Raw genomic sequence first — 19,327 nt, forward strand, 5'->3', positions numbered from 1 at the left:
TATGGACTATGGCATGCCAGGCTCCTCGGGGTTCTCCAGGCAAGATAACTGGAGTGGGTGGCCATTTCCTTCTCCAAAAGAATCTATATGCTAAGTACTAGAACTAGGTGAGACACAGTCTCTGCAGGAGAAGTTTAAGCCTAGCAGCACAATATTTAAACAGTTATAAACTACAGGGACAGGGAGGCCTGGCATGCTGCAGTCCAGGAGTCACAAAGAGTCGAACACAACTGGGCATCTGAACAATAACAAAACTACATTAAGTGACAAGGAAGCAAGAAAGTGTTACATGTAATACTGAAAAGACTGGGTTTTTCCCCCTATAGGCAGTAGATAGCCAGCTAAGATTTTTTCAAGCAGTAGTTATATAAATGTTGGATATGCAAGAGATAAAATGGAGCAAGTCCAGTAATGAAGTTTTTCTGACATGCCAGGGAAGAGATGAGGACATTAAATAAGACAATGGCAGTGGAACACTGTTGAAATGGCATTTAAGAACTACAAGTGATATGACTTGGTGAAAACCTTGTACCTCTCCCACAAGAAAGCTACACTGCTAGGGACTAAAATGGAAAGTGGTGATTAAACCCTAAGATCAGCCTCTGCTCCCCTTAATTCCACTCACATCTAAACTTTTCTTCTTAATCCAGGCTCAAAGTCAATCCACATTCCAGGAGCAGGCCTTGAGTGTAGCTGCTTTGCCACTGGGTAACGTTTTCTGATCTGGGTCCCATTCTTTTTTTCTGCTCCCTTACTCTTCTTAGCCTCTGGCTCAGTCCTGGGCTCTAAGATTCTATAAAATAAGATGTACCTTGAAAACATGAAGGGGTGATACTAAGAACAAAATATGGCTTCTACTAGTTTAGGGCAACATGGTCGGTGACAGGTATAGATAGGCAATGCTTTTAAATAAATCTATCACACTCAATAACTGATTTCATATCCAATGGCAACCCCTCTGCATGTTACCTCTGTGGCCAGGTAGTAGCATACACCATTAATAATAATCACTGCTGCTGCTGCTGCTAAATCGCTTCAGTCGTGTCCAACTCTGTGTGACCCCATAGACGGCAGCCCACTAGGCTCCTCTGTCTCTGGGATTCTCCAGGCAGGAACACTGGAGTGGGTTGCCATTTCCTTCTCCAATGCATGAAAGTGAAAAGTCAAAGTGAAGTCGCTCAGTCGTGCCCAACTCTTAGTGACCCCATGGACTGCAGCCTACCAGGCTCCTCCATCCATGGGATTTTACAGGCAAGAGTACTGGAGTGGGGTGCCATTGCCTTCTCCAAATAATACTCACAGAAACCAGTAAAAACGATAGAGATGACCTTCAGGGATGGAAACAAGCAAACGATAACAGATTACTTAAAGGGAGGGGGTTGAAAGCACAGGTTTGTAATAGAACATTTTGATCCACAGTTAGCTACAACAGAGCTGGTAGGAAGAGCATGGAAAATTGGGTCTAGAGCCCTACACAATTCCTAATTTAAAGTATAACTAAGGCCTCAGTTCCATTCTTCACAGAGATATGGCCACTTAAAGTTTAGCATTTTGTCTCAGACCTACCCAACTTATATAAAAATGGAGGATTTGGATCTCTCAGAAATTCACAAGACCATCTGAAAACGGTTTGATGAAGGAGGCACAAGATATACGGAACATGCTTGATAATTTAGACATTAGGAAACATGAGTTAGCTCTGCTTCAGTAAAACAAATATGTGAAAAGCCAAACCACCAGCATGGATAAAATCCAGGCCATTTGTATTTTTCTGCATTGTAAAATTATTCTTCCCTTTAATAGCTTGTTTAAAGACCATTAGCTACTCAACCAAAGGGGAGGGAAAATGTAAGCTAATGCACTGCCAATGAAAAACAAGCTGTGAGGTCAGCCCAAGAAAAGATTATTTCTACTCACAAATGTTTTATGTACACCCTGACTCTTCTGGAACACATTGATTTTGTAATGGGAGGTATTAGACCGCACAGCATATTATTAGAGGAAATGCTTCTGACATATTTATTTTAACCCATTTTAACTTTCTTTAAGTTACTGCCTTGTATCATGGGCAATGTAAGTGAAAATGAATTGGACTTATGACATAAACTTCAGAAAAAAATGCAGTCTTACTCATATGATCTGTAACCACATGAAGCACTCTTGAGGCACAAGAATGTCAAGAAAATGACTGGGAGGAGGGCAGAAAGGGAGGAGGAGCCTGAGGTCAGAGAAAGTAATCAACATACTGAACCTGTAGCCTAGATCTCCAAGGACACAATCCTCTACATTTGAGGGCTGCAATCATATATAAGTAGGTTTCGAAAAACATTGCACATACATGGACACCTTATATTGTCTATTTCAGAATCAATGACAAATGGAAAAATACCTATTCTACATGAGACATTAAACTAAGTTCTGTGCCTTGCTGAATTTCCTATTTGGTGTGAGAATAAAATCCACCTGGTCTTAACTGCAATAGCTAACCCACATGGCACCTCTGTGTGAACTAGAAATAGTAGTCCCCGGAAGTCACACTCCTGAGACTTGGCAAATGATTTGGTAAGTGTTTTGACCTCTGTGGTCTCACACCCGTAAGCAGGGCTCAACCATACACAGCAATCCCGGTCTTGATTACACATGTAAATTCAAAATGTCAGTGTGCAGTCTATACCAGGGCCTTGCTTTCTCCACAGAGAATCTTCCTAAGCATCTTCAGCCAAAATAATATGCTATTAAGGCTTTGAGATTTTATCAGTGATGATTTCAAAGCACACAACACACCACCTCCAGAGTTGTCTTTTCTTCAAGCAAAATGAAAGAAGAAAACCTGCCACCTGTTCCGCCCAAACAATTATCAATCATCATCTATTTTGAGGAAAATCAACCCAGCTGATTGGGTCAGCCTAGAAGATGCAGGCTGGAGATTGGTTAGCAGTCTAAACCTACTTGAGTCTGCAAAGCTTGAAAAATTATATGCCTATCACTGCCCAGCACAATAACAGCACGAAATTGCTGTCTGGAAAGTAGTGGTTACACAATTTCGTTAGTAAATCTATGTGGAGTCTAGGCCTTCTGCCCAAGCTGATTTCTCATACTTACCCACTCCACCCATCCCCAGCTCCTCATTAGTGTAGGCTGGCTTTCAATTTTAACCCTACAAATGTCTAAATAAGGAAACTTAATAGTTCAGAGTTCTTTGCAAAGCTTTGCTCACCCAATTATCCACAGGCAGCAACCTAGAGTTTTTAAAAGGCTAAAAAACAAAGACAGACACAAAGTACCAAATTGGTCTTTGTATGGAAATTGAAACTAGAGCTAGTAACCTGAACTTAGTCATCTAGAGCACCTATCAGAGAGTTCTATGAACCCTTGATTGACAAAACAATAAGCCCATCCTTTGCCCAACTAGCTACGATATTCCCCTGGGAGGGAATTCTTGCACATAACCCCACTCCAAAAACTGCAAAATGAAGAACATGTGATTACCCAATTAGTAAGTGGAGCCAAAAGTCTTAATTCGGTCTCTTTTCTCAGCACATAGTAGCTGTTCTAGGGAGCCTCTCCACACCTGTATGTATAGTCAACCTTTCCAGGTATTTCTACAGAATTAAAGACAGAAGTGAACTTAACTGGAGCTGATACATATGATACTTTATGTGGAGCAACTTTGAAAGACATTTTGCCATTTATTTAAAGCTGCATTTGTATAAAGAGCTCAATGAGATGTACATTAATTAGGCACACACTCAGTTCAGTTCAGTTCTGTTGCTCAGTCGTGGCCGAGTCTTTGCGACCCCATGAATTGCAGCACGCCAGGCCTCCCTGTCCATCACTAACTCCGGAAGTTCACCCAAACTCATGTGCATCGAGTCAGTGATGCCATCCAGCCATCTCATCCTCTGTCGTCCCCTTCTCATCCTGCCCTCAGTCCCTCCCAGCATCAGAGTCTTTTCCAATGAGTCAACCCTTCGCATGACGTGGCCAAAGTATTGGAGTTTCAGCTTTAGCATCAGTCCTTCCAAAGAACACCCAGGACTGATCTCCTTCAAAATGGACTGGTTGGATCTCCTTGCAGTCCAAGGGACTCTCAAGAGTCTTCTCCAACACCACAGTTCAAAAGCATCCATTCTTTTTTGAGGCAACTGGGGATATTGGATTATGAGTTGAGTGTCAGAAGATACTGAGATGATCCCAATGAATATGTTAATTTTGAAAGATGTGACAGGGGCATAGTGGTTACTTTTTTTTTTTTACTCAGTCATTTTTAGAGATGCACACTGAACCACATAGGAGTAAAATGACACAATATCTGGGATCTGCACTAAAGTACTTCAGCAAGGAAATAAATAAAGGATGGATGAAGCAAACATTGAAAATCAAAACTACTATATGTAGTTAATGGATATAATACCCCATGGTGGTGTCTAATTCTTAGTAGGTTGAAATTTCTCATACCTTTTCATAATACAGCCTTATTAACTAGCCCATATTACAAATAAAGTGAAAACTCTATTTTAGTTCTTTTACTTTTTGCTGGGGAAAGACCAGCAAAATAAAGGCAGATAAAAATTCTTCATAATTTTGAGCAGATCTTTACCAAAGCATGTGGATATCTATCACAGAAGAACAAATAGATTTTTAAAGGATCGTACTCAACATCTTTTCTCCCCTTGATGAGCACCAGAACTGCTAGGTGACTGAATCAATAGCCTTTGAGAAAACACTCATTCCTAATGAAGTCGTGGATTCCGACCTAGGCCCGCCTGAATAGCCACCTGAGGAACTTCTCACTTGCCCTTGGCACCACAACAGAGCCCTGACAGAAAGAGAGACTGGAGGCCAACTTGCAGTTCTGTACCTGGTAAGCAATGTAGCTGACTCTTGCTAAAGCAATACAGAAAGACCTTCCTTAAACCAAAGCCTGTGTAAATGGTGATTAGTAAGATTTTGCTTTCCACATTCTTTCGTGAGAAAGGCACCCATACCCTTTTTCCCAGGCCACTTCACAGAAAGCAAGCAAGGATTAGGATTCAGTTGAATGTCTGTTCAAGCCACAGCCCAAGTAAATAATTTAAACTGAAACCGATTCAGCCTCATCAGGTAAGTTTTACATTAGGACAAATCGATTTATTTCTATTTCTATTACTTACATTCATAATAAATAGTTATGTGAAACTGCATCTCAACTTTCCTTTACATGCATCATTTTTTGAGCTGTCTTCCACTTGAGTGTCTTTTATAAGATGTCTACCTGGATCACAAGTATATAACTGTATTTCAAACCACCTGGCCATCATGTTAATTTCTTCAGTCATGAGACAAAAGTAAGTATGAAACAACCAAAATCTGATGAAAGGAACTGGTCTCTTCTGTGTGGCAGACTGAAATATAGGACCAAGAGAAAGCTGGGTCTTCAATAATCATCCCCAGGGTGCTACTAATATCCAGTGATACTTAGTCAAATGTGCTATTTCATGTACATTAGCATATATTATGTATGCACTATTTTCAGAGCATCCTGTTACTTACAGTGTTGAGGTCAGGTTGGAAAAGTATATGATTTTACTTCAATGACATGTTGCTACTGCCAGAGATCTTGGCATTCAGAGTGAAATCTCAGTGGATTAAAATGATAATTGTTCCAAAAAGGAATTTTAAAAAAAGAGATTTCATCATTTTTCACTTTCCAAGTTCCTGAAGCACAGTGACTCAGTGCTGTCTCTAACGTTGACAATAGAACTGAGAGCTTTAAACTTATCTCTAGGTCAGACTCCTTAACACAGCAGTGACTCAGTTTTCTTATTTGTACAACAGCAGTAAGCTGCCTGACAAGACAACTGTCATAGATATCTAGTGAAACTTTTTTAACAGAAGTTTTAAATTTCTCAAACTGATACATGGAAAAACAAGGATAGCCTGATTATTAAAAAAAAAAAAAAACAGTGAAAAAAAATTAAACTCACACCTTACATTTCTTAAACAAAACAAATTATTTGCAGAAGGACAAAATGTATAATCTTTCAAACAGACAAACTGGAGAGAAAATAAGGAATCAACCAAAAAACAACCTTATTATAGTACTTTGTACAATCATGTTAGAACTATCAAACTGCAAGAAAGCCATTAAACTATCCAATCACAATGCATTTGATTTGGGTAATAAGGAGTTAACAATATTGCTGTATATTTGCACAGCAATATAAAATTTCCTACATGCTTTCTCATTCATTACTGTGTTTTATCTAAATCACCTTGTGAAGGAAATCAGGTAAGCATTATCTCTGTCAGACATTAATCAAGGGCTCAAACCCTCTGCTATTAAACGGCCCATCAGAGATTACAAGCAACTAAAAGACTAAATACTGGAACCCAGGTCCTTTGGTCCTCTATTCAGTATTCTTTGGCTAATAATCCAATATCTTGTACGATTATCAATGAAATGTTACTTGGGTCATGAATAGTTTTTTTTTTTAATATTTATGGGAGTATAGTTGACTTACAATGTGCTAGTTTGTACACCAAAGTGAATCAGTTATACATATACATATATCCACTTTCTCAGATTATTTTCCTATATAGATCACTACAGTATAACTGATGATATACATGTCAATTCCAATCGCCCAATTTATCCCTCCATTCCGTTACCCCCTGGATAACGATAAGTTTGTTCTCTATATCTGTGACTATTTGTATCATTTTTGTTGTTGTTGGATACTGGTTCCCCACATGGAAGTTCAGGCTGTGACATCACAAGAACCCAATCAAACAAATAAGAAATCAAGCTAGAAGTTTCTCAACTTTCAAAATTACAGAAAGCACACAAACATGTACAAATAGGTTCATTTGATGGAGTATATATTCTAAGAGGAAAAAACCAGCACATTTCTTTTTCAAAAAATCTCTTTTCAACAATTCATACTCTCAAAATGTCTGGCCTATAGGGAAAGAATTCCCGCTAATAATAATATGTTGAGTGCTTCTGCACCCCAGCACTGGTCTGCAAGATTTAAGAACAGGCATAACGCAGGACCCTTGCCCAGAAGCATTTTAAAATCTATTGGACATACGAGATCAGCATATAACATTAAGACTCATGACAGGAGTTCGGAATAAGGAAGGGCTTTCAGAAAGCTGATGGCTTAATGGAAGAATGAGAGCATTATGAGACACCACCTGGAGAGGTTAGATTTATAAAGAAAAACACGGCAGACATTTCCAATCTGGTGAAGATGTTCAGGGTGTGTAGAAGGAAGGAGCGGTGATGGAGCAGCAGGAGGAAACAGGGTTGCAGAGAAATATGCTGAGTAAATGGAAGACTGGAGGCACTGCAGCTGAAATTCAGGTCTCCAACCCCAAACAGTGAACTCTTATACCACTGTGCTCCTCCTAACTGGTCTTCCTGCCTCCATTCTGGCACCCTTGTCCAAGAAAGTCTCCACTATATTAAGTTTCTTTCTGACACACAATTCTGATCAGCTCGGTCTCCTCAAATCTCTTCAGTGACTTACTATGGCTTTCAGAAAGAAGTGGAAACTGGAACATGGCATACAAATACCCATCAAGACCTGGACTCAATCTCTTTTCTGACAGGTCCACCATATGTAACTTTTGTTTCAGCCACTAACATCAATCCACAGCTCCTTTACTGGGCATGCTACCACATCTCTCTACCTCTGTATACATTGTTCCCTTAAATGCCTTTCCCTCCCCTTCATCAATTAATGTCTCATTCTTCAAGCCTTGGTGCAAATACCACCTACTATGGTAAGCCTTTCCTTCCCACACTCAAGCATTCAATTTGAGTCAGACGCCTCTCCATGATGTTTCTATTATCACCCTCCTCTGCATATTCCCATTGTTCCTTATCACACAGCTCTGTAATTGTTAGTTAACTTCCCTGTCTCCCTCACTAGACAATGGCATCTTTATATCACCAACCTTCAGAATAATGCCTAGCACATAGTAAGTGCTCAGTTAAGTCTTTGTGGCATACAGGAACCCACTATGCTCTCCTTTATCAATTAAAATCAAAACATGTTTAAACCAATTAAAAACAAATAACCCAATATTCAGAAAGTTATATAAGAACCAGAATATTAACTTCTGTTACTTCAAGTTACTAATGCAACTACACTATCTAAACAACCAAAGGCTTTAGGAATTATACAGAAATACAAAGTCAAAATGCAAAAATGTCAAAGAATGCTACGCCACTCTACCCCACAGTATGTATGTGAGGGGTGCTGGTTCTACCTTTAACACTGTGCTTAGCCGCATCTGAGTCTTTGTGACCCTTTGGATTATAGCCCTCCAGTTCCTCTGTTTTCCAGGCAAGAATACTGCAATGGGTTAACATTTCCTTTTCCAAGGGATCTTCCTGACGTATGGATCGAACCCAGGTCTCCTGCATCTCCAGCATTGGCAGGCAGATTCTTTACCTGCTGAGCCATCAGGGAAACCTGCCTCTTACACTAGCCTCTCTTAATGGTTAAATCACTGCCTGAAATATGTGCGATTCAGGATGTCCTTCATGACACTTCCCGAGTGTTCTGAACTACTTGAGCTGACAAAACACATTCCATGGTTGACATCAAATTGCTAATTAATTAAGATTCATGTTGTTTGATGACATGCTACAATCTGGGCCTAACCAGACGGTTTACATAAAATACAAAGCTCTACTACTAAGGCATTATTCAAATAGTGATGAGTCCAAAACAAGGTTGCCTTCATTAAAAAGAACCAAAATAAAAGGGTCATTATGAGGCTGTATATATGAAGAAGAGTGAAGTAAGCTTTATTAAACTGATTTAACTAATCCCATGCAGAAGTCATTAAAAGTCCTGAAATGTTGCTCTGAAAACTTCTCACTAATACCCATCCAAAGGTTAAAGGATATAAATAAAAGTCATTCCTCTCTATAGAAAACGTGTCTTCCTTCTCCAGTTTCCCAGAACAATGAGAAACTAAATGAAAACAACTGAATCACAACCCTTATACTGTAGGAATCCACTATACCATAGCTATGGTGTCAAATTTTCTACATGGTAGAAACTCATTTTAGCTAATACTATATAGACGTTTTTAATTAACTGTTTACTGACAGATGAACTATCTTCAATATCAACCACTGATGCAGTCAGTGTTATTTCCCTTCTCCCTTGTCAATGACCTCCTCCTCTTCCCAGTTTCTTCAAGTGGAATCAACTGGTAATTTCCTTTACTCTCTGGTAACCCAACAGTTTCATTCTTCTATAGGAGACACATGCCTTTAAGGAACTGATGAAAACTAGGGGGCCCAGAAAAATAAATGTATCTACATACACTCAAATTTTTTCATATGATTTCAGTTTAAGAACCCTTATCCCCCATAATCACCTACACAAATAATTTCTATTACTATATGGTGCTCTCTTACAACCTCCCACAACACCTTACACACACACAGACACAGGAACACAATTAAGAACTACTACAGTGATTAACAACATAATACTCAACATTATAAAATTTAGTCCAGGTAATGCTTTACCCTACCAACAATATTTCAAGAATCCCGGATGCACTCCTCTCTTAGGCCTTAGAACATGTTGAGCACTTCAATAAGACAACTCAAAATAAGGAGTAAGGCATTTATTTTAAAAGTTTACCAAGTCTTATTATTTGGTCAACTTTAAAACCTTAAAATGAACTGAAATGTCGTCCTAAATATGTGTTTATGTGTGTTTATGAAGTCTGAGATATCTGCTTGTAAAATCATGTAAGGCTCAAAAGTTATTTTGAGTACAAAAGAAAGTTCCATTGATATCAACAAACTCTTGGACTCAAATACTTGTTCTAATGTATTAACCTATGTTCAACACCAAATGGTGTTAGGTAGGAACTGAAAGTGATACCATCTCACAACTATCTAGTTACCTTATCAAAGCATAAAAGATGAAACAGGACAAATGACCAAAGGGAAGGGAAGCATAGAATCAAGGTGTTATTACTAACAGACAGAGATAAGTGCTTTTTCTTGAACTCGTATATCCCAAAAGTGGAAGGCTCTTGCTGGATGTACCACACTTCGTGGAAACTATCAGTTCACTTTTGTTTTTGTTTAAACTTTTAATCACTGTTTAAGCCAGTTCTGTATTGGGTCCAAAAAAAGAAAGAAAGAAGAAACATGATCACTCTTTTACTGCAAAATGCTAAATTTCAAAAATCACATCAGGATTTTTATACATTAAACTTGGCGATAGAAACAAACCTTTTCTAAGTTTTGTAATAGGAGTACCCATTAAACCTCTGTCAGGGCAGATAATTCACAGAGTTTGTGACTCAGTTTCTTCATTTGTAAATACTAGAGGGGAGAGTGGTAACAGGACACATCAAGTAACTGTCAGTTTGCCTCAAGTTAAGGTGGAACTGATGAGACCTTAGACTGGTTGTTTTATTACACCCTGCTAGGTCCCTTTCCACATAATAGAAGGCTGTAAATTTCCTGTAACCATAACACTTCGATCACTATTTTCCAATCTGGACAGTCCATAATTGAAAGGCAAACAGAGGGCAAGAGAGAAGCACAACAGGTATCAATACACACTAAATGGCCAGATGGCCTAAGAAAAGTCTTTAGTTATAAGGTCACTGCGTCCTTCCTTATAACCCAGTTGCTGGTTAAAACTGAAAACTAAACATACAACATGTGGCTTTTGCGCTCCAAACAAACAGAACTTTCGGACAGGAGGAGTATTTGCTGAATTTGAGCTGGAAAACCATGTCCCCTCTGTCATCCGAATGACAAAGTTTATTGATAAACGTCTGCCTAATATTTGCCAGGGCTGACAAAAAAAAGTCTTTAGCCAACACGCTGCATGAATTTGACCAGTTTTGAAGTTTCACTATTATTATACCGTTTTTCTACAAGCTCAAGGCAAAAAAGAAGAAAAAAAAGAGGAACCTTTTTAACTGATGAGTTGAAGAAACCCCAGTATTTCCCAATCTAATACCAGGCCCCATAGATTTCATTCCTCCGCACATGAAGTCAGTGGCAGGAAATGGACTGCCTGCTCTCACTCTTTCAGACACTCTCAAGACGGGCGATTTGTGCAGTCGGTCTACTGCTTTTGAGCGTTCTTAATCTGCTAAGTGGAAGTCCTGGACGACTGGCGATCGCACACACACGACAGTTGGCGGTGCCCCCTCCAGCCTCTAACTCCCACGCCCCCCCACTCTTAAAGAAATGTTTCTTGGGCGAGCACATGGAGAGGCGAGGGGGGGGGGACACGTAGGCGCCTCTTCCTTAGATATCTGGTCAAGCAGAAAATACTGGGGGCCTAAGTTGTGTGCTTTTTGTTGCGGTAGTGGTGGGATTTTTGTTTGGTTGGTTGATTGGTTGTTTTTTCGGTTTTTTTTGTTGTTTGCTTGTTTTTCTTTTGTAAGTCTGTGAGTGGGCTCCCTAGTACTGGGGCTGAAAAAAAAAGAGGTTCCCCTGCCCGGACCCTAAGCGTTAAAGAGTCAAAACCCCAGCAATTGATACGGATGGGAGGGGAATGAAATCGCGCAAAGAAGGATCGCGCCCCCAAGTTAGACCAACAACAGCCCCTACCCTGTACTCGGGGTCTCCCCAAGTTGGGGTGGGGCCTTTCTTCTTCCCGCACCGCCTCCCGGCTGCCAAGACGGAGAAAGGAGTTAACTGGAGAAGGGGGTGCTCTTCCGCCCCCACGCCGTCTCCGCGCCTCGGCGTGGCCGCTGCTTTGGCGGCTCCCCGAGTTGCACAGCGAGGTCGCGGGTCACCCTTGGGAGGGGGCCCCGGGTCCCCCCGTGTTCAACGGCAGGAGGATCCCGGGGCTCTCGCTGTCCCTAAGGCCGGCGGGGGCTGCGGGAGCACTCACCAATTTAGGTTTGTTTTTCGTTTCCTCTTCGTTGGCGGCCCGGCTCCCCGCGCTCCGCTTGTTGCTTCGGCCCCCACCGGGCTCCTCGCCGCTGCCTCCCGCGCCCGCCGCCGCCGCCGCCCCGGGCTGCTCCATCTTTCTTCGGCCCTGTCACCTGTGCCCTGGAACCCCACTTCTGCTTCACTGAGGAAGCCCCTGGGGCGGTCTCGCTGCCCCGCGCGGATTCGGCAGCGCCTCTTCCTGGAAGGGAAAGTGGGTCTGCCGATTTCACGTCCCCGGGGCTCCCGGCTCCCAGGCACCCCAGACTCGGCAAGCCGTTGCCACTACTGTGCGCTGGGGCAAGCCCTGCCCCCGAGCGGCTGTGATTACCACGGTCGCCGCCGCCCTCAGGGCGGTGTTTAGGGTGGAGGGAAAGTAGGTGCCTATCTCTTTAAGAGGGCCTCCGCACACGTGATTCATCAAAGTGCCCGCAGTCCGCCGCCCGGGCGCGGAAAGCTGCTTCCTACTCCCGCTGCCGGGCGGCCCGGCTACTGAGCATGCCCGGCGCGGCGACGGCTGCCAAACGAGAGGACTTGAAGCTGAGGTTAAGCACTGATTTCCCTTCCTAGGGGCCTAGCGTGCAATGGAAGGGAACTAGCCGAGAGAGGGGAGGTGTAGCCCATTTTAGAGACGGGGACACTGAGGCCTGGGAGGATTCACGTGTGAGTTTTACCTGAGACTCCGCTTCCGCTCGTGTAGGCCAGAGCACCTTCCCCGGCTGGCCGAGGCCTTGCCCGGGGGTGTGGTTGTGCTCCACTCCGTGGGAGGGGTTGATTGGCAAGACAGCTGGCACCCCGCAGGAGCACCGCCATGGGGAGCGCTGATTAATTGCCTAGACAGACTGTGCGGGTCGAAGTGGAAGGAGTGGGTGTTTTCTGTTGCCATGATTGCGCTGAGACCAAAGAAACGCAGTCATTCCTTCATTCCCAGGCTGCGAGGTGGGAGAGGCAGCAGCCGCCCACCGCTTAATCCAGAGGGGCGAAGCACCTATGGCGAGCTAACAGTTGGATTGAGTGCTATTTTCAGTGTTCCGAACTACTTTAGGTTGAGAGTTGTGGGGAGCGAGTAAGAACTCGTGTGTCAAAGCTTTGTTAAAAATGTAAATCTCTAGACAAATGCTAGGTAACAGCGAAGCAGCCACAGGGCACCGCGGGTATTCTTAATTTTTCACCCTAGAGTTGTCAGGAAGAGGCCCACGCCTCTTTAAAAACAGTGTTCACACTGAGAACAATCGCGGGACCTGGCAGAACTTGAATGAACCACCTTCATACAACCTGGAGAAGCTAGAAATGTAAATTTAGACCCCATGTGCCTATAAACATGCCCATGTGCCTGTTATTCATGTATCTTCAGGCTCTGATCTTTTTGCCCTACTCACCTTCAACCTAAACTGCTAATTTTTTATGAACACATTTATTGAGAGTGTATTAGGATAAATTTGACCATGCTGTAGATGAGATGAGGCAAGTAAATTGGAAAGTACAAGAAAAACAATGTTAGACATCTGAAAGCAGTCTTAATGCTGGCTTTGCCATTGTCCTTAACTTGCTTTTTAATTATGCAGGTGGTAAACTACCCGAGGACAGCAGAGAAGAGGGGATACATGCTTCCAGACAGGGTGGGCAAGGAGGCCTAAGGTAAATTTGTAGGAGTTCCTGTTTGACTTAAAATTTGATGTGTATTCTGAATTTAACTCACTACACACACGTGCACACACATACACACTCATGCATGATTTAAATTATTTAAATGCCCCTCTCCTGAAAAATGGCATAGAAATGGATGCTGCAGTAAGATGTGACCTGGTTATCCACTGCTTTCAGATAATTCCTGTTTTAGAGACATGGATATGAGCCATAGCTGAGGGTGCTCTGAGCCCAAATGTTGCTTGGTAATCTGCTCAGTAGATCTTCATTGAGCTTCTTAGAGCAGGGGTACCCAACCTCTGGGATCTAATGCCTGATGATCTGAGGTGGAGCTGAGGTAATAATAATAGAAATAAAGTGCATAATAAATGTCATGTGCTTGAATCATCCTGAAACATACACTGCCTCCAACCTGGTCTGTGGATAAATTATCTTGCACAAAACCAGCCTCTGGTGCCAAAAAGGCTGGAGACTGCTGCCTTCAAGTATACCAGGTGATATCCAGAGTGCTGTGTGTTAGGAGTATGAACCTCACAGTTTCTGCCCTTTAGAACTGCCTAGTCTGCTTGGAAATGGCAACCCACTCCATTGTTCTTGCCTGGAGAATCCCAGGGATGGGGGAGCCTGGTGGGCTGTCGTCTCTGGGGTCGCACAGAGTCGGACGCGACTGAAGCGACTTAGCAGCAGCAGCAGCAGTCTGCTTGGAGAGACTGATCGTTACTGACTGTACTTCAATAGATAGGAACAGGGAGACTGTGGAGCACACAGGAGTGCCGGAGGCTCTCAGACACCTTCCCAAAGAGGATGATGTTTGAATTGAGTCTAAAGGGTCAAATTAAAGTCACTAAGTATTTGGTGACAGCCTGCTAAGTTTTGGATACCCTACTAGGCATTACAGCGGTGAACAAGATGGTGAACAATATGGATGTGGTTTGCTTTTATGGAACTTTCTGGCTATTGGGAACGATTTTAAACAAACAAAAAAAAAGTATTGAGCAATTACAAGGTAAAAAAGAAGAGTGAAGAGCATCCCAGGCAAAGGAAATGACCATAGCATGTGCAGAGACTCTGTGGTTAAGAAATTGAAGGCAACGGATTGGGGTTGTTCATGGTAAGAGAAGAAGCAGAACAGATAGGCAGCTTCCAGATCATGAAGGTCCCCACTAACAGATCTCATTGGTCTGGTTTTAAAAGCAGTGATGCTTGGTTCCTCAGTTGTGTCCAACTCGTTGTGACCCCATGGACTGTGGCTCGCCAGGCTCCTCTGTCCGTGGGATTTTCCAGGCAAGCAGGCTGGAGTGGGTTGCCATTTCCTCTTCCAGGGTAAAAGCGGTGAAGGCATTATAATACAAGTGACTCCTGTTTTTGGTGTGCGGATACTTGAAAATGGGTCAACATTATTTTCAGAGTCAGGCTGGGTTGCAGCATTCTCAGGCCAGGTGAAGCTACATTTGAAACCAAAGAAGACGTGCATGTAAAAGGTACATACTCTGCACCACAAAAAATGAGGACAATCTGTCCCTGAGATGACTTAACATTTGACCTTATTGTGATTATCCTAGCCCTGTCTTCATTCTGGATGTTTCTTTTCAACATTTTGCTCCAGTTCATGTAAACAGTCATTACAAATAAACAAACCCCCTTCTTTCAAACATCAGGGTCTCTCTGGAAAGCTAGCACACATAAGGAGCCACTGGTCCCCTGCAAGGATACTCTGTCCACTGATCATGAACCAGGCACTTCACCAAGTTCAGTCCTAGGACTGCTCCCACTGTATCTACGTTTCTTTATTTTCACCTTCCTGGGACACACAAATAGGCCGGTGGGTGAAAATACATCTTTTCTCTGATGCTGTAGAAAGAAGGAGGCTGCTACCATCTGTTGGGACTTCAAAAGTGTGTGTTAGACCCCATGGCCTTGTAGTGTCTCCTTCTAATCACTTATGAATTTAGCACCCAGTTAACATTAAAAGCCAGCCCTTGGAGACATGAAAGATAAAAGGCTGCTAGGTTCTGTCTTTCTTCAAACTGATCTTAGAGTCATCCATTACCCCCAGAGGTTTCTGATGATCCTTATTAGTATCAATCTGGCTTTCTGTGTCTCCCTTCTGCTACGTGTTCTCATCTAAACAATCTGGACAATTAATAGAGAAATTAAAGCTGACATAGATTAGACAAAAGTAAGAAATTGAAGGCGAAAGGAGAAGAGGGCAGCAAAGGATGAGATGGTTAGGTAGCGTCACCAACTCAAGAGACATGAGTTTGAGCACACTCTGGGACATAGTGAAGGACAAGGAAGCTGGGCATGCTGCAGTCCATAGAGTTGCAAAGAGTCGGACATGACTTAGTGACTAAACAACAATAGAAAATCACTCACTCCAAGGTCATGGAAAAAATGTGAATTAGAGGTGGCCTGAGAATAAACAAGTACTTATTAAGCACATACTACATGGGCAACACCAAACTAGTCACATGAATAAAAAAGGACCCGATGTTTTGCTCTCAAAGCACATGTGTCTTCCTGAGAAATCTCCTGTTCTGCAAAATTACGCACTAAACAGAATTTCTGAGGAAAGCGTGGTTAGGAAAGATCACTTAGACTCAGTGCAACTTTTTAGCCAGAGCTCTAATGAAAACACTCAGGAGATTGAATCTCCATTGGCATCTACACCCAGTGGCACAGTCATCAGTGCTTTGAATCCTTCATGCTTCCTCTTTCCCTGATGTGAATCCTCAAGGGCATTTACTTTTAATAGATGCCATTTTCTTAAGAATTAAAAATATAATTGAATACCCAACTTGGTAGAAGATACCCTGGAGGAGGGCACGGCAGCCCACTCCAGTATTCTTGCCCGGAGAATCCCATGGATAGAGGAGCCTGTTGGACTACAGTCCGTAGGGTCTCAAGGAGTCAGACAGAACTGAAGTGACTGAGCATGCATGTACAGCTTTGTAGAGGGCTTCCTGGGTGGCTCAGACGGTAAAGAATCCGCCTGCAATGCAGAAGACCTGGGTTTGATCCCTGGGTCAGGAAGATCCCCTGGAGAAGGGAATGGCAACCCACTCCAGTATTCTTGCCTGGAGAATTCCACGGACAGAGGAAACTCGTGGGCTACAGTCCCTGGCGTCGCAAAGAGTCAGACACGACTGAGCAACTAAACAACTTTGTAGACACACATGATGAAAGGTCTTCACAGCTTCACCAACTAGTTAATGTAGTGGGCGACTTAGAGGTTGTTGAAACCACTAAACCAGTCACACAAAAGGGACAGACTTTGGGGCAGAATTATTATTTTATTTCTGAAAGCCTTCATATATCATGAAGGTTTCTCTTTAATTGTGAGAAAGCTGGTTCCTGATCATGTTGAAACTTAAAGTGCTAAAACACTTCGCATGTGAACCAGCTGGCCTTCCACCTAATTTTAGTGACACTGTTCTCCTACTGACCAATCACTAATGTGCTATTTGTGATACGCAAATCCTTGTAATAGAACAGACTGTAAAATATACGTTCTTTGCCATCGATAGGTATAAAATGTGCTTGAGAAAACAAACAAGTGAAATGTGTAGAAATGTGAGAGGAAAGTGGCTGCCTAATTCTGAGGTGAGAAAGGAAAAATGAAAGTCACTCAGTTGTGTCCAGTTCTTAGTGACCCTACCCTATGGACTGTAGCCCACCAGGCTCCTCTTCCGTGGGATTTCCCAGGCAAAAACACTGGAGCGAGTAGCCATTCCTTCTCCAGAAGATCTTCCCAACCCAGGGACTGAACCCAGGTCTCGTGCATTGCACAGAGTCTTTATGGTCTGAGCCAATGAGGTACTAACTGGAAATTCAGGATAACATGGTGAAGGGGTGAGATGAGTCAGACCTAGAATAGATGAAGAAGTTTTCAAGGAGAACTTGAGCTGCCAAGGCCTGAAAAAGAAATGAGACTTCAATAGGCAAAGCAAAGAAAGGAAGGAAGGAAAAGACAGCATATAGAATGGCCTGGAAGCAATACTGGCCAAAGGGGCTTGAGTAGAATGGTGAGAATATAGATTTTGAATAATAGTAGGAAACATGGTTCTCCCCATAGCATTTGCCCAGCACGTAAACAGATTTGAATATCAGACATGATAGTAATGACTGATAAGACTCTAGCGGAAATGTTATAAAATAAAAGAATATTTTAAGGAGCTGATCTGGCAATGGTATGCAGAATAACTGGAGGGACTGATTTTCAAACTTATTTTTCTCTCAGTCCGAATTTTTTGTCCCCAAACAAAAACTTTACAGAACCTCAGTGTGTACAACAGATATGAATCTAGCTGACCTGTAGGAGTGGAGATTACAGTCCTCATGACCACTTGGCTTCTCTCATCCTCTGAGGTGACCCTCTGAGGCACCAGTGCTGAACTCTAGCTGAAACTAGATAAAGTCCTGGCTGGATAAAGTCATGAGGATCAGAACTAAAGTGGCCCCAGAGGAAATGAAGAAAAAGGAACGAATCCAAGAAATATTTAAAGGAACACATTGTTCCTCTCCACAGATTACAGACAGGATGCAAATGAAAAAAAAAAAAGGAAACAAGAATTACTAAAACACTGGCTCAAGGCAATAAAAACCCAGTAGTAAAAAGGGAGATCATATCTCAGCAGGTACTTGTTTTTGGCACACAGAGCCAGACCAAGGAGCCTGATACCCAGACACTAAAGAGACTCGTTAGGGCAGGACAAGAAAACTAACAAGGTTCCTATAGTCACCAACAGAAAGAGTCTGGGAATGCTGGAAAAACAGAAAGATTGTGTCTTTCTGTAGGCAAGAAGCAGGCAGAGAGCTAAATTCTGTAAGTCCAACAATGGATGTCCTGGCTGGCAGGCAGAGAATAGAATCCACTCTGTAGGCAGAGGCTGAAGCAATCAGTATGTAGCAGGAATCCAATCGTGGGAATTGGGATTAAGAAACAAATGATTGCTGTGGGTTTGTCATAGATAGCTTTTATTATGTTGAGGTATGTTCCTTCTATTCCTGCTTTCTGGAGAGTTTTTATCATAAATGGATGTTGAATTTTGTCAAAGGCCTTCTCTGCATCTATTGAGATAATCATATGGTTTTTATTTTTCAATTTGTTAATGTGGTGAATTACATTGATTGATTTGCGGATATTGAAGAATCCTTGCATCCCTGGGATAAACCCCACTTGGTCATGGTGTATGATCTTTTTAATGTGTTGTTGGATTCTGATTGCTAGAATTTTGTTGAGGATTTTTGCATCTATGTTCATCAGAGATATTGGCCTGTAGTTTTCTTTTTTTGTGACATCTTTGTCAGGTTTTGGTATTAGGGTGATGGTGGCCCAGCAATCCCACTTCTGGGCATACACACCGAGGAAACCAGAATGGAAAGAGACACATGTACCCCAATGTTCATCGCAGCACTGTTTATAATAGCCAGGACATGGAAACAACCTAGATGTCCATCAGCAGATGAATGGATAAGAAAGCTGTGGTACATATACACAATGGAGTATTACTCAGCCGTAAAAAAGAATTCATTTGAATCAGTTCTGATGAGATGGATGAAACTGGAGCCGATTATACAGAGTGAAGTAAGCCAGAAAGAAAAACACCAATACAGTATACTAACACATATATATGGAATTTAGGAAGATGGCAATGACGACCCTGTATGCAAGACAGGGAAAGAGACACAGATGTGTATAACGGACTTTTGGACTCAGAGGGAGAGGGAGAGGGTGGGATGATTTGGGAGAATGAC

General features: G+C 42.4%; 1 protein-coding gene and 1 long non-coding RNA gene across 8 annotated transcripts in view; one reads left to right on the forward strand and one right to left on the reverse strand.

Annotated features, from left to right (window-relative positions):
- Positions 1-12,416, reverse strand: part of DIAPH2 (diaphanous related formin 2) — a 968,993-nt gene extending 956,577 nt beyond the window's left edge. For 3 of the 6 annotated variants that reach the window (XM_070291115.1, XM_070291113.1, XM_070291118.1), the window contains exon 1: positions 11,886-12,416. In XM_070291115.1, the coding sequence (XP_070147216.1) occupies positions 11,886-12,020 (135 nt within the window). In that variant the 5' untranslated portion in view covers positions 12,021-12,416. The remainder of the gene's footprint in view (positions 1-11,885) is intronic. The other 3 variants (XM_070291114.1, XM_070291116.1, XM_070291117.1) reach the window with 3 other exon arrangements.
- The window catches only part of LOC138930617 (uncharacterized), a 103,314-nt gene continuing 96,324 nt past the window's right edge, over positions 12,338-19,327 (forward strand). For both annotated transcript variants that reach the window (XR_011446252.1, XR_011446253.1), the window contains exons 1-2: positions 12,338-12,468; positions 13,489-13,561. This is a non-coding gene — a long non-coding RNA (uncharacterized lncRNA). The remainder of the gene's footprint in view (positions 12,469-13,488; positions 13,562-19,327) is intronic.

Source organism: Ovis canadensis, chromosome X, assembly GCF_042477335.2.
Source record: "Ovis canadensis isolate MfBH-ARS-UI-01 breed Bighorn chromosome X, ARS-UI_OviCan_v2, whole genome shotgun sequence".
NCBI lineage: Eukaryota > Metazoa > Chordata > Mammalia > Artiodactyla > Bovidae > Ovis > Ovis canadensis.